A 14,261-nucleotide genomic window follows, 5' to 3' on the forward strand; every position below is an offset into this window, starting at 1 on the left:
AACCAAGTCTGGAATGTAGGACAGGACCTGAACATCGTGACTGTCCGCTGAAAACCAGGATGGTTGGGAGACATGGATTCGGTCAGGTTGACCAAATTCTGACCAGAATTGTCTTCAGTAAATATGAGAATTGCCATGGCTGGAATTTGGCCATTTTATCCACCTGAACACAATTCGGTGTTTAGTGAGTAACCCTGATTTTTCCAATTCGATTTTCTACTCACCTCAATTCACTACTTAGTGAATAAACCCTACATGAAAATTTTCCTGAGCAAGGAATTCTATTTTTTACTTTGATGCCCTACCATTACAACAAAATATGCGTTTCTCATAGTAAATACTGCGATAGCCATCAGACTATAGTGAGCGGAGTGTAGAGCCAGCCCATAGAGTGAAGTGACTGCCCGCTACCAGCATTACTCAGCAGGTCATGTGATCAGTGTCTGGCATGGAAGCAGCTCCGTGAAAACCCCCTGACACTACGCACGTTCCTCCGGTCCTGTAACTGGCTGCAGGCGGGACCATGATAACCAGTCCCGTTTACTAAGCAGGATCCCCGGAACCACCGAACATCTGACAGCAGCCATACTTCCGGAGTCAGGGTCACTCACCCTCACACTTCCTGGAGGAGAACTGCAATATACACAACACAACCGGAGTCAGTCAGTGAGTGGGGGCAATAACTTTGTCGGGAGGGGGAGCACAGGGGCAACTTGTAAGACGTGGTATCGCGTAATGTATGATCATGTCATGTGAGGGCTGTAAGGGAATGGGATGGGTGAGGTGGTGTGCTGGGGGGTGTGGCTGTCAGAATGTAAATAGAATTATAAAATGAATTACCATAATTCACAAACAGGACAGGCATTTGTTAGTTCGGGGTAGGGGTGGGGAATGAGACAGGGCTCAGTATAGGAAATCTGCTCATGTGTTGTAGGGTAATGATTTGGCCCTTTAGGTCTTGCTAGTCTGAGCTGTACTTTGCACCAGGCACATTCTATAATAAAAATTGAGCAAAGTTGCAAGTAACAGAGTAACAGGTGCTTGGGAGAGATGGGGGTGGAGGTGACTCAAGGGGGCTCTGTTTATCAAGGCACGATAGTTACTATTCTCGTGCTAGATGTTTAGAAACATTCTGTTGGTTTCCATGGAGATTGCTCCTTCTTCAGCACTTTGCATAAGTATAGCACATGCTTTAGCTCTGATACACATGGTCCAAAGTCACTGGTGGTCGTAATTTGCATTTTATTTATTTCATTATTGACCACTGTACATGTCTGTCATTCCTTTTATTAGGTCCCCATGTTGCATATAGAATTTAATACTATACTTGTCAGTCATCTTTAATACACGTTTCTCTTTTTGGCCATCTAACATGGAGAAAGAGGAGAAACTGAAACTGAAAACTGTTTCCGTTTTCCTTATTTGCACTGAATTGCCTGACTGTACCTGGAGTCAATTGGATTGTGATAGCACTAGTAAATCTATATACTTTATACAAAAACAGCATCATGTGAAATAAAAGGGTTCTGCTTTTTAAAAGGGGTCATGGTGGGAGTCAGTATATCTCCAGAGATATTTGCACTTCTGTGTCGGAGGCTAGTAGCACACTCGGTACACAGTGCATGCGCTTCTCTTTGGGAAAAGCGTTTGTGTCTGTGTGGTGGGTCACTGAGAGTCATTGGTTAATGAATAACCACTTAAAGGGATTCTATAGTGCCAGGAAAACAAAGCAGTTTTCCTGGCAATATAGGTTCCTAAGGTACCCCCTCCCGTGGCGCTGAAGAGGTTAAAACACCTTCAGTCACTTACCCGATTCCAGTGACGATGTCCCACGGCGCTGGGTCAGGCTCTGCCCATCCTCCTCCTCCTCAACAATGACCGCTCTCGCATTCAGATTTCCCCATAGGAAAGCATTGATCAATGCTTTCCTATGTGGCAAAATCTGATGCTGGAGTCCTCATGCAAAGGTCTGTTTCGAATCTGGTAGACAGCCACTATGGGCAGACTAAGAGCTGCAATGTAAACATTGTAGTTCTCTGGAACTGCAATGTTTCACATTGCAGGACTAAGTTCAAAAGGGATCCAGCACCCAGACCACTTCCATTAGATGCCTCTGAGGTTGACAACTGTTCTGTATCGTATGACAATGAATACATTTTGATTAGAGTTGCTGTCCAATTCAACATTTAAATACCATATTATTATTATTATTATTATTAAAAAGTAAGTGCAAACGTTTTCTGCTTGGCTGTTCAGTGGGATGACGATATATCAAAATATATTATTGTTTATAATATCTGTGCTTATTCCATATATCTGAAATAAAAACATAACTGATTCCTACCTATTTGTGCCATTTTTAAAGATATGTTAGAAAAAGAGCAACGAGATGCTCTGGAATGTGATTTGATAGACCATCCAGACACTGTGACCTGTGAGCGCCTGAATGAAATGTTGCATGTCTCCCTAAAAGAACGTTATAGAAGACTAGATGTGGAGACCCTGCTTCGTGGTGGAACACAGGTATACTTCCGAAATATACATATAAATAAGATAAAAGGGTTCATTAAAGGGAATTTTATAGTCACCAAAACAACTTTAGCTTAATGATGCAGTTTTGGTGTATAGATCATGCCCCTGCGGTCTCACTGCTCAATTCTCTGCCTGTTAGGAGTTAAATCACTTTATTTATACTACCCTTGTCACACCTCTCTGCATGTGACTTGCACAGCTTTCCTAAACTCTTCATGTAAAGTGTCATCTAATGTTTACACTTCCTTTATGGCAAATTCTCTTTAACCCCTTAAAGGGACACTGTAGGCACCCAGACCACTTCTGCTCATTGGAGTGGTCTGGGTGCCAACTCCCACTACTCCTAACCCTGTAAGTGTAATTATTGCAGTTTTTTATAAACTGCAATAATTACCTTGCAGGGTTAACTCCACCTCTAGTGGCTGTCTAGTAGACAGCCACTAGAGGTCTCTTCCTGGTCCATAGCACAGGAAACCTGTGCTAGAGCGTCGCTGGACGTCCTCACGCTGTGTGAGGACCTCCAGCGTCGCTCAAATCCCCATAGGAAAGCATTGATATTCGTTTTTAATGCTTTCCTATGGGGAGACCTAATGCGCATGCGCGGAATTGCCGCGCATGCGCATTAGGTCTCCTCGGCCGGTGGGCGGGATCAGTCTCGCCCGCCGGCCGACGGAGCCAGTAGGAGGAGCGGCGCAGAGGAGGAGACAGCGACGAGGGACATCGCCGCTGCCTCAGGTAAGTGACTGAAGGGGTTTACACCCCTTCAGTAACTGGGGATTGGTGGGTGGGAGGGAGAGGGACCCTTCAGTGCCAGGAAAACGGATCGTTTTCCTGGCACTGGAGTTTCCCTTTAAGGACCAAACTTCTGGAATAAAAGGGAATCATGACATGTCACACATGTCATGTGTCCTTAAGGGGTAAATGGTGAATTATTTACCTCCTGCTCAGTTAATAGGCTTCTAGAACCTAAAGAAGCCTCCTGTATGTAACTAAAGTTCAATTTACAGAGCAGGAGATAAAAACTTTAAAAGAAAATTACAACTGATTTGAAAATGTAACCATTTTTTTCATGCAGGCTGTGTCAGTTACAGCCTGACGAGGTGTGACTAGGTCGGCATAAACAGAAACAGAAGTGATTTAACTTCTAAATGGCAGTGACGTGAGCAGTGAAACTTGAGAGGCATGATCTAAACTGTTTTATTAAGCTAAAGTTGTTTTGGTGACTATAGTGTCTCTTTAAACGGCCAATTGTGGATAGGTCAGTTAGGAAAAATAACTCAACCAAGTTGTATACTATATAGCTTTAAAAAAAAAAAACTAACAAATTGTTGTGATCTCTTCATAATTTACTGTTTAGTTAAATACACCATGGAAAATATGAGTTTGTCCTTGCCTTGTTTACTTGACAGTGACTGAGGCAAGAGCACTGATAGCAGTTTCTAATGATTCTCGCAAGCTAATGCCTTTTATTACAGATTTTGTTGCAAACTTTGTCTGTGTTCAGGGCAGGAATTTATTTTCTTTTTTTAAAACCGTATTACTCTAAATATAGTGACAAGATTATTTACTAATGTCAGAATCCTCAGAAATTAAAATCTAAGATAATTTGACATTTTAGACCAAAATGGCTAAACTAGCAGCATAGCTAACTTGGAGTGCTTTTCCAATTCAGCTATTTTCAGTTTACCGGTACATTTAAAATGATTTTGAATTCCCAACGTTTCTCACTTTAGAAAATACATGTGGTATTGTTTACTAACCTGTAAGTACCTGTTTTAGTTTTAGGAAGTAGTAGGGCTCCTTATTTACCTTTAACAATGCACTAATAAATAGATGAGAGAAAGTGTGACTTTTTACCCGTGTGTTTCTTCAAAATCTTACAAATTCTAGAAACACCAAAGAATGTGGAAGGGGTTGCAGTTAGTTAATAGGGATTTTCCTATTTTGCTGTTTGATATGTTTTTGTTATTTTTGTTATTTTTTTACTATTAATTTCATTTTTGGTAGTAAAAAACAGAAAATGGTGTGGCGGCTATTCCTGAGATATGGATTTTATTAAAATGTCTCTAAAATCCAATGGTGAATATGCATTATAATGATAATATATCATGTATTTATGAGGTGTGAAAAGACATATACTCGTAAATAAAATAAATCATGGGACTTAACAGTTTCCCTTTAATGTAATTATTAGAAGTGATCAATAGTAATGTCATTTTTTTGTCCACTAGACACCACCTTTAAGATCTGTTATAACTGCTCTCAATATTCTGGAGAAATATGGAAGGAACTTATTGTCCCCTAATCGTCCCAAGTTTTGGAGGAGTGTCAAGTTTAACAATCCAGTATTCAAAGCCCAGGTGGATGCAGTTGAGGTATGAGTGGCATTATGTTTGCACACTTTAACCGTTTGATTATATGTACGGTGTATATATCTAGCTATTTATTGTATTTATACATACATTAACCAACTCCTTCAATCATTGACCACTTTCCATAATAGAATAAAACACCAGATGTTTACTGTAAAAAGAAACCGGTACAATGCTAGAGTTGTATGTTTCAAAACTGCTATTCATGTATATCAGGTGAAATTGTGTCCTACAAATGGAAATGCTCAAAACCACTGCCCATAAAAAAAGCCTGTCACAGAGCCTTCCCTTATCCCCCTCCACTTGCGTTTACATTTACCTGATCCTACCTGTGCCCTGCTAGACTGAATATGAAACGAACTTGTTGCTTTTCTAACTTCTTATGTGTTTATGTATGAATCTGGGTACCAACTTTTACTGTCTTTTTCCATTAGGGTGGACGTCTTGTTCTCTCCTTATATGGATACTCGTGCTCTCTTCCTGATGGTCTCAGCTTCCCAGAAAGTGTGAAGGAGCCAGACATTCCTACTGTAGCTGCAGTAACTGCTGATGTCATTATCCTTCATCACGAACTCAACCTTCTCATCTCGGTGAGGGCCATACAGCTATTTGAGGCTCAGATTTCAATGTGGTTTTTTGTTTTTATGGTTCCAACCTAAAATAATTACAAAACGCTTCATGCAGTTACCTCCATGTCACACTTTAAAAAAATAGAAAAACAAATGTATCCATGATCCTCTGGTGCATGCAGTCTTGTAATCTTCATTGTTGGAAATAAGGGACTGAATGCTAGCAAAGTTGCAAACCATGCAGCCATTTGACTTTTTAGGCTCTAGTTATGATGTGCCTGTTCTTCATAGATGTATATTTCTAAAGTAAACAATTAAGACAAAATCCATTACATCTATAACAATCCTTCAAGATAGACGACCTGCCAGGACTTCTAGAGCTTACAATTAAAATGTTACAGTCCTAATCCGTCATACAAAGTTAATTCCTACTGCAAACCTGGAGGGTCCATGGTACACTCGCCAGGGCTAAGTTTGCACTTGCCAGTGGCTAGTGGAGACAAAGCATTGTGAGCCCCACTGTCATGTTCTAGAATTTGTCTACTCCTTTTGTTAGTTTAAACAAAGAACTCAAAGTCCTTATTTATTTGAAATATCTGACGGGGCAAGGTTTTATTTTGTTTAGAACTCCCATCCACGACAGGTTGAAGCAGCAAAGGAACTTTTGAATGGAGGACTTCGACAGGTATGAAGAGCTGTTTTTTTGTGAAATGGTTTTGTCCTGAGTAAATAATGTGTTCTGTTTAAAAAATAAAATTAAAAAATAAACATTTTTATTTCTCACATATTCTTGTTTCTATAGCCTTCTCTTGTTCCAGATTCATCAGTTGCCTCTCAAATTCCTCCTTCAGGTAATATAAATCTGCCTATGACATTTTTTCCAATTCAGCTGTTTTGCCTTTAAATTTTGAAATTCACTTTGAATTCCTGACAATTGTCACGTCAGTAAATAACCCTGTGTGTTCATAGATAAACTTGATTGTTCAGAACAACAAATAAAGCAGGAGGAGGTGTTTCTTTTTTCTCTTATTCTTTCAATCCTCATCTTTTTATTTTTTAACATTCTCTCGTACTCATTTTCTTTTCCCTTACATAAAATTAAAATCACCAGAAGTATACAGTTCTCTGAAAGGGTTATTCACTAAAGTGAGAATTGTCAGGAATTCAAAGTGAATTTCAAAATCAAAGGGAGCTTCCAGCTTGCCTACTTTGACAATTTGTATGTTAATGTTAGCCAAGAATTTATCTTACCCGTAAATTGTGGATAGGTATGAGTACACTTTTTTGCTGCAATTTCCATAGCTGTGGTGTGGTCAGTGCAAGAAGTGAAAGGGGAAAGAGATGGAGGAAAGACTTTTTCAAGCCAGCAAAATAGAATAGAGAAATTGTATCTTGAAAGGGGTCTTAGGAGGATGAATATCTAACAAAGCCACTTCAATAGAGATACATAGTTTAACTTGCCTACATTTACTGGCCAAGGAAAGGGCTTTTAAGGATCAGGCATGCGTGACCAAATATATTCTTTAAAGAATCCCTTTCCATACAGAAGTAGTTGTTATGGGACAATGAGTGTCCCTGTGCCCTCTTCCCCACTGCTCAATGCCTCCTCTTAGCCAGAAGGAAAACGGGAAGCTCCTGATCAGAAGCTTCCGTTGGCTCTCCTGAGCTAAACCTTGCAGTGCAGGGCTATCTCATTGGCTGAGTGTGTCAGCAGATGACTCTCAACCAATGAGCGAAGTCATGCACTGAAGAGATTAGAAGCTATCAGAGAAATAGCTTCCGACTCTTCTGTAGGCTGCAGTGGAGGTGAAAAGTGGGGCTTGGCAGACCCCAGTTAAGAAAATGCACTCCTGGGATGATCACCACTATGTCATTATGTGATTATGGTGCTTGGCATTTTTTTCTTTTCATAGCAAAATTTGAAAACATCAAATTGAGGTGCTGGATCCACTTTTTTACGTTACCCTTTTGTTCACTCTGTCACAAATACATGCTCTCATCGAGACTGACTTTTCTTTATTGAAGGAGATATGAAATATATATATATTATTTTCCTTAGTACCTGTCTCAACTGGATGCTGTCTCTGTGGTGTGCCCACAGTTTCCGTGTGGTGCTCCTCATGTAATGACATGTTGTGCACCTCGTGTGATCACAGAGTACATACACATCCCAATCGCGTACATCACCAGCGTTCATCTTGTGGCACATCAGGAACACAGAGGTAAAACTTATTTTCTGTATATTTGAGGACACTGTGCTTAAATGTTATATCTGCATTTAAATGTTGCACAGCTTACACTAAGCGACTCTGTTGTTGCAAATACATTTATACGTGTGTATGCCTAAATATATTTCTCCTCACTTTCTTATTCTTACACTGTGTATGTGGGACCCCTGGAAGAATGAGAATCTAGTTTTCTTTTTTTTTTTTTTTTTTCTTCACTACACTTTTTTTTCCGATTTTAAACACCTGTATCACAGCTCAAGTTTAAATTCTGTTTTGTGTTGTTGGAAAGGTTTTCTGAATTCAGTTAGTCCAATAAAAAGGTATTACAAGATTTATACACACACGATATATCACCATATGTGTTTCAACCTTGTTGCTAATAGGTACATAACATCCAGCACATAGTTAAGAAATCTCTGTAATCAAACATTGGTCATACTGAAGAGCTCATTGACTTAATATCTACCTCGGTTAACTTTTAATGAAATTATTATGAAGTGGAAGTGTGCAGGAGGAAAAAATATGCTATCACTTACTACAGAGTTCCATACTACCTCTGGAAGCAACATCAGCACAAGAACTATGTGTTAATAGCTTAATGAAATTGGTTTCCATAGCCAAGCAGATATATGCAAGCCTCACATCAACATGTGCAATGCCAAGTGTAGGCTGGAGTGGTGTAAAGCTCACTGCCACTGAACTCTGGAGCAGTGAAAACATGTTTACTTGGGTGATGAATCAAACTACTATCTAGCAGTCTGTTGGAAGATTCTGCTTGTGGTTCATGCCAGAGTGCATACTGCCTGCTATGATAACGGTCTGGGGTTGTGTACTAGGATTTGCCCTAAGTCCCTTTGTTCCAGTGAAGGGTAATTTTAATGCTCCAGGATACAAAGGAAATTGTTTATTTTTTACTTTGTGGCATCAGTTTGGGAAAGGCCCTCTCTTGTTCCAGCATGCTTGTGCCCCTATGCAAGTAAGGTGAATGAAGACATGCTTTAAGATTTTGGAATGCGAAATAGTTTGGAACCTGCCCTGACCTGAACCAGAATGGAGACCTTTAAGATCAACTGGAACACCGACTGTGAACCAGACCCTCTAATCCCACAGATGCTCTTTTTACAGAATGGGCACAAATTCCTACAGTTACAATCTTTTTGTCTATCAGTATACAAATGCTACATATCCTTAGGCTTAATTCTTCTATACAGATATGATATGGATAAATACATTCCAAACAAATAGTACACTATTTTTTAATTTTTTTTAAATTCTTTATTTTTGCACTCGATAGGGAAGGCAAGAGTAACACAAACTTGTAGGCTTGCGCAGAAGCCAAAATATACAGGAACATACATTTAAATACAAATATAACTTCTCTAGCAAATACAGCAATTCACGTTATGCATTCTGTATCACTTGCCCCCCTTCGAGGGTTTTTCGTTTTTATAGTAACATCAGTTAAGTTCCTTATTAATATATAGGAGAGGCATATCTAAAAATAGCGTTATGATAGATCCTGTGCAGTAGTATACAATAATAAATAACCTCTTCCAGAGCTCCAATTATATATCATTCCTACAGATTATCCACCTCCGGAATTCCAGGCTATCCGCCTCTCTACTTGTATGTTGTACTACTAGTCAGGTTCTATGCCCCGAGCATTAGCCCCGAGACCACCCAAAGTAGGAGCAGCCCCAGGGATCCCCGTCTCTCCACCAGGACAGATGTCTGTGCTAGGAAGGAACTATAGCCATACGGACTGAGACCATACAAGTAAAAAAAAGAATATAAGAGAACACCCTCATTTACTAAGGGTTATGGAAAGATATAAAGATGAGAGAGGAAAAAAGGATAAAGAAAAGAAAGAAGGTCTAAGGAATAAAGAGGAGGGGGGGGGAGGGCGAACGAGCTGAGGACCCCCCAAGCAGTGATCTGAATATTATCGCATCAAGTATCTCCATTGCCCAGGGCACTATTGTTCCTCTCATCCTGGCCGTAAGATCTTCCATGATCCTGCTGTCTTTTATCCTAGAGATCACCCCTCCGAACTCCGGCCCTCCAGGTGTTAACCATGCCGCTGCTATAGTTCTACGCGCACTCAAGGTGATCGTCCGCACTAATTTCTGTTCCCTTCTCGACCATCCCTATATATTTCTATTTAACAGATAGATCCATGGGTCTAAGGGGAGGGGTCTGCCGAAGGTCTGCCTCAATAAATTTTCAACAGCCTTCCAAAAGCCCCGGTTGGGCATTCCCACCACATATGAAGATATGTACCCCGGAAACCGCAGCTCCTCCAACAATCATCAGAATCTAATTTGTGCATTTTGTGCAAAATGGCCGGGGTAGTGTACCATCTGAGCATGGTTTTCATGCCTGTTCTTGCTGCGTGACGCATATAGATGCGTTCTTGGTTGCTTCCCAGATTTCCTGCCATTCAATACCTTCTAGTTCTTCCCCTAAGTCTTGTTCCCATCTGTCAATGTACGCCAGTCTACCCCATTCTTTAGTTTCAGTACTAAGATGAGCGTATAGGAGGGTGATCATCCCCCTGGGGGCAGACGCATCTCTGCAAAGTCTCTCGTAGAAGGTAAACTGTCCCTTGGCCGCCGCTATAATATCTGGTTTCCTAGCAAAGTCCCTTATCTGAAGGTATCTAAAATAATCTGCTGGGGTCAGGTGGGTGTTTTGTTGGAGGTCTTGAAAGGGGATCACAGCCCCCTCTCGGTAAAGTTGGTAATACCGTTGAACCCCGTTTTTTTCTATATTGCGGAAATTCCTTGGGGCCATACCCGGTGGAAATGCTCGATTCCTAAGTATCGGAGTCATAGGGGAAGGAGATGAGGTGAGTCTGAACTTGGTGCAGTTCACATCCCATAATCGTAGAGAATTAAGGATGGCCGGGCAGGTTGCTCTGATCATGGGCCTATGTTCTCTCGGGACCCACATGGTGAATTGGGGTCAAAGATTCTATTTCCACCCATCTCCTTTCTCCCACAGGGGAGTGCCACATAATCACCTGGGACAACTGGGCCGCCAAATAGTAATAATACAAATTTGGAAGCCCCAATCCCCCTCTATCTTTGCGCCTATACAAGATTTGTCTGGCTATTCTATGCCGCTTATTGTGCCACACAAAGTTACAGATCGCCCTTTGCAGCGGCTGTAATTGAGACTTTGTGATGCGGATGGGGAGTGCTTGAAACAGGAAAAGTATACGCGGGAGGATGTTCATCTTGGCGGAGTGAATACGACCCAGCCAAGAGATAGACTTATCGGTCCATTTGTCCATGTCACTCATCAAAGTCCTTAGCATGGGTTCGTAATTGCTAGAGTACAGCCGGTTCGGATCTGCTGTTAAGTAAACTCCTAGATACTTGAGGGAGTGCGGTTCCATTCTTAAGTGGTGAGTGTTCTGTATCAAAGCCACATCTTCTGCCGCCATACCGACCGGCATCGCGCTGGATTTCCGAATGTTTGCTTTGTAACCGGATAAGTCCCCGTATTCTCCTATAACTCTCTGTAATGTTGTCATCGACTCAAGCGGGTTCGTAACTGTGAGGAGGACATCGTCTGCGTAGGCGGATACGGTGAATTCTTCCCCCCCCGACTTCTACTCCATGAATGTTCGGATGCCTGCGGATCGCCTGCAGAGGAGGCTCCAGGGCCAGCACGAAGAGGAGGGGAGAGAGAGGACACCCCTGCCTGGTTCCGTTGTGCAGACTAAACGGAACAAGCGGGGCCCCCGATATCTGTATCTGAGCCCTTACATTATGGTACATTGCCCTCGTGACTTGCAGGAATTCATCCGGAAATCCCAGGTGCGCCAACACCGCAAATAGGAAATTCCATTTGACCCTGTCGAAAGCCTTTTCGCCATCAATAGATATTATCGTCGCCACTTGTTTCCAGATCAAATCAACCGTTGGTCTGGTGTTTTCGAACAATTGTCGGCCTTGTATGAACCCTACCTGATCGGCATGGATAAGAGTAGTCAAAAGTGGGTTCGTCTGTCCGCCTGTATTTTGGCTAATATCTTTACATCGTGATTGATCAACGATATAGGCCTGTAATTTTCTGGTAGATGTGCATCCTTATCTGGTTTGGGTAGTAATACAATCGTAGCCAACGACATGTCAGGGCCCAATCGTCCTCCCTGTCTTAAGGAGTTAAACAGCGTCGCCAGGTGAGGTGCTAGCTCTTCCCGAAAGGCCTTGTAATACGAGCCATCATATCCATCAGGGCCAGGTGCCTTGTTGCCCTTAAGGCTCGATATGGCCTTGTCCACCTCCTCAATACTGATTTCCGCAGCTAGGTTCCCGGCAGCGTCCCTTGACAATTTGGACAAGCCTAATCCGTCGAGATAGCGTGATATGCCCCGGTCCTCCTGGCCTCCCATCAAGTGTTCGTGCGGTGAGTGATTATACAATTGTTTGTAGTATTCTTCGAATACCTTTGCGATGTCTGTCGGTTTCGTTTTTGTCGTACCATCCGGGTGTCTGATGGCCGTAATGTGAGTCCGTTGTTGCCTGGGCCATAGCGTCCTGGCCAATAGCGTATCCATTTTATTGGCTTTATCGAAATAGGTCCGTTTGGACCATGTCATGGTCCTAGCTGTGTCATCCAGCAGTAGTGTGCGTATGTCTCGTCTGACTGCGTCCAGTCTACCGAGTATCTCAGCGTCCGGGGTAGTTTGGTGCTGTTGCTCCAGGTTCCTCAGCCGTTTAAGCAGGGTTTCCAGGTGAAGGTGTTTCAGTCGTTTCTTTCTTGTGGCCAGTTTAATCAAATCCCCCCCTTATGACCGCCTTATGTGCAGCCCATATCGTGGTGATGCTTACGTCCGGTGTGGTGTTGACCTGAAAGTAATCCGTAATAGCCTTCCGGATGCTGTCCAGAACCGACTCATCTCTCAATAGCGACGAGTTCAGTCTCCAGGACCATGGGCTCGCCGTGCAAAGATTACCTAAGACTATAGATACGTCAGCATGGTCAGACCATGATATATTCCCAACCTCTGAGCTCGAGAGCCTAGAAAGGCTTGCTGCATTTATTAGAAAACGGTCTATTCTAGAGTAGGTTCCATGGGGAGCAGAGTAAAACGTATAATCTCTGTCCCCAGGATGTTGCGACCTCCAGGCATCTACCAATCCCGTTTCCGCTAAATAGTACACTATTAAGAGAGAGAAATTAATATAATAATAATAATATTGTTTGACACCTATGTATATATGTCAGAATCTTTTGTTTTACTTAAAGGGACACTCCAGGCACCCAGACCACTTCTGCCCATTGGAGTGGTCTGGTTGCCAACTCCCACTACTCTTAACCCTGCAAGTGTAATTATTGCAGTTTTCTATAAACTGCAATAATTACCTTGCAGGGTTAACTTCACCTCTAGTGGCTGTCTACTAGACAGCCACTAGAGGTCACTTCCTCCTTCATAGCACAGGAAACCTGTGCTAGAGCGTCGCTGGACGTCCTCACGCTGTGTGAGGACCTCCAGCGTCGCTCATTCCTATGGGGAGACGTAATACACATGCGCGGCATTGCCGCGCATGCGCATTAGGTCTCCTCGGCCGGTGGGCGGGATCAGTCTCGCCCACCAGCCGACGCAATACAGCGGAGGAGCGTCGCGGAGGAGGAGACGGCAGCGAGGGACATCGCCACTGCCTCAGGTAAGTGACTGAAGGGGTTTTCACCCCTTCAGTAACTGGGGATTAGGGGGTGGGAGGGAGAGGGATTGTTTTTCTGGCACTGGAGTTTCCCTTTAAAGGGACTCTATAGTCACCAGAACAACTACAGCTTATTGAATTTGTTCTGGTGAGTAGAAACATTGCCTTCAGGCTTTTTCAGAGAAAATGCAGTGTTTACATTACAGCCTAGTGATAACTTCACTGGCCACTCCTCAGATAGCTGTTAGAGATCCTTCCTGGGCCATGGCTGCCTAAATTGCATCCAAACATTCAGTGTCTCCAGGCTTTTTGCAGTAAACACTGTCTTTGCAGAGAAAATAACTCCACTGGCCACTCCTTAGATGGCTGCTAGAGGTGCTTCCTGGGGCAGTACTGCCTAGTGTGCAACACTGCCATTCAGACAGTGTGCAACTCTGCATGGAGACACTAAACTTTCCTCATAGAGATTCATGGATTCAATTCATCTCTATGAGGAGATGCTGATTGGCCAGGACTGTGTTTGAATCATGCTGGCGATGCCCCTGATCTGCCTCTTTGTCAGTCTCAGCCAATCTTATGAGGAAGCATTGTGATTGGATCAGGCTACCACTTCTGCTGATGTCAGCAGGCAGTGGGCAGGCCTAAAAAAAAAGGGACACAGTATGCAGCTGCAGACTTGAATACAAGTAAGATTTTACTATATTGGGACCAGGGTGGCTAGATGGTGGTTTACATGTTTGTGTTCCTGACCCTATAGTGCTCCTTTAACCCCTTAAGGACCAAACTTCTGGAATAAAAGGGAATCATGACATGTCACACATGTCATGTGTCCTTAAGGGGTTAATTATATATGATAGAATCATTGATTGAATATCATTTTCACAC

At 42.6% G+C, this 14,261-nt stretch overlaps 1 protein-coding gene across 2 annotated transcripts in view; it reads left to right on the top strand.

Moving 5' to 3' along the window:
- The first annotated feature begins 425 nt into the window (after positions 1–425).
- Positions 426–14,261, top strand: part of RNF31 (ring finger protein 31) — a 39,490-nt gene continuing 25,654 nt past the window's right edge. The window contains exons 1-7 of one of the 2 annotated variants that reach the window (XM_063454913.1): positions 426–670; positions 2,366–2,523; positions 4,764–4,907; positions 5,339–5,494; positions 6,099–6,158; positions 6,276–6,324; positions 7,533–7,695. In XM_063454913.1, coding sequence (XP_063310983.1) covers positions 2,368–2,523; positions 4,764–4,907; positions 5,339–5,494; positions 6,099–6,158; positions 6,276–6,324; positions 7,533–7,695 — 728 coding nt within the window. In that variant the 5' untranslated portion in view covers positions 426–670; positions 2,366–2,367. The remainder of the gene's footprint in view (positions 671–2,365; positions 2,524–4,763; positions 4,908–5,338; positions 5,495–6,098; positions 6,159–6,275; positions 6,325–7,532; positions 7,696–14,261) is intronic. The other variant, XM_063454914.1, reaches the window with a different exon arrangement.

Source organism: Pelobates fuscus, chromosome 5, assembly GCF_036172605.1.
Source record: "Pelobates fuscus isolate aPelFus1 chromosome 5, aPelFus1.pri, whole genome shotgun sequence".
Taxonomy (NCBI): Eukaryota; Metazoa; Chordata; class Amphibia; order Anura; family Pelobatidae; genus Pelobates; species Pelobates fuscus.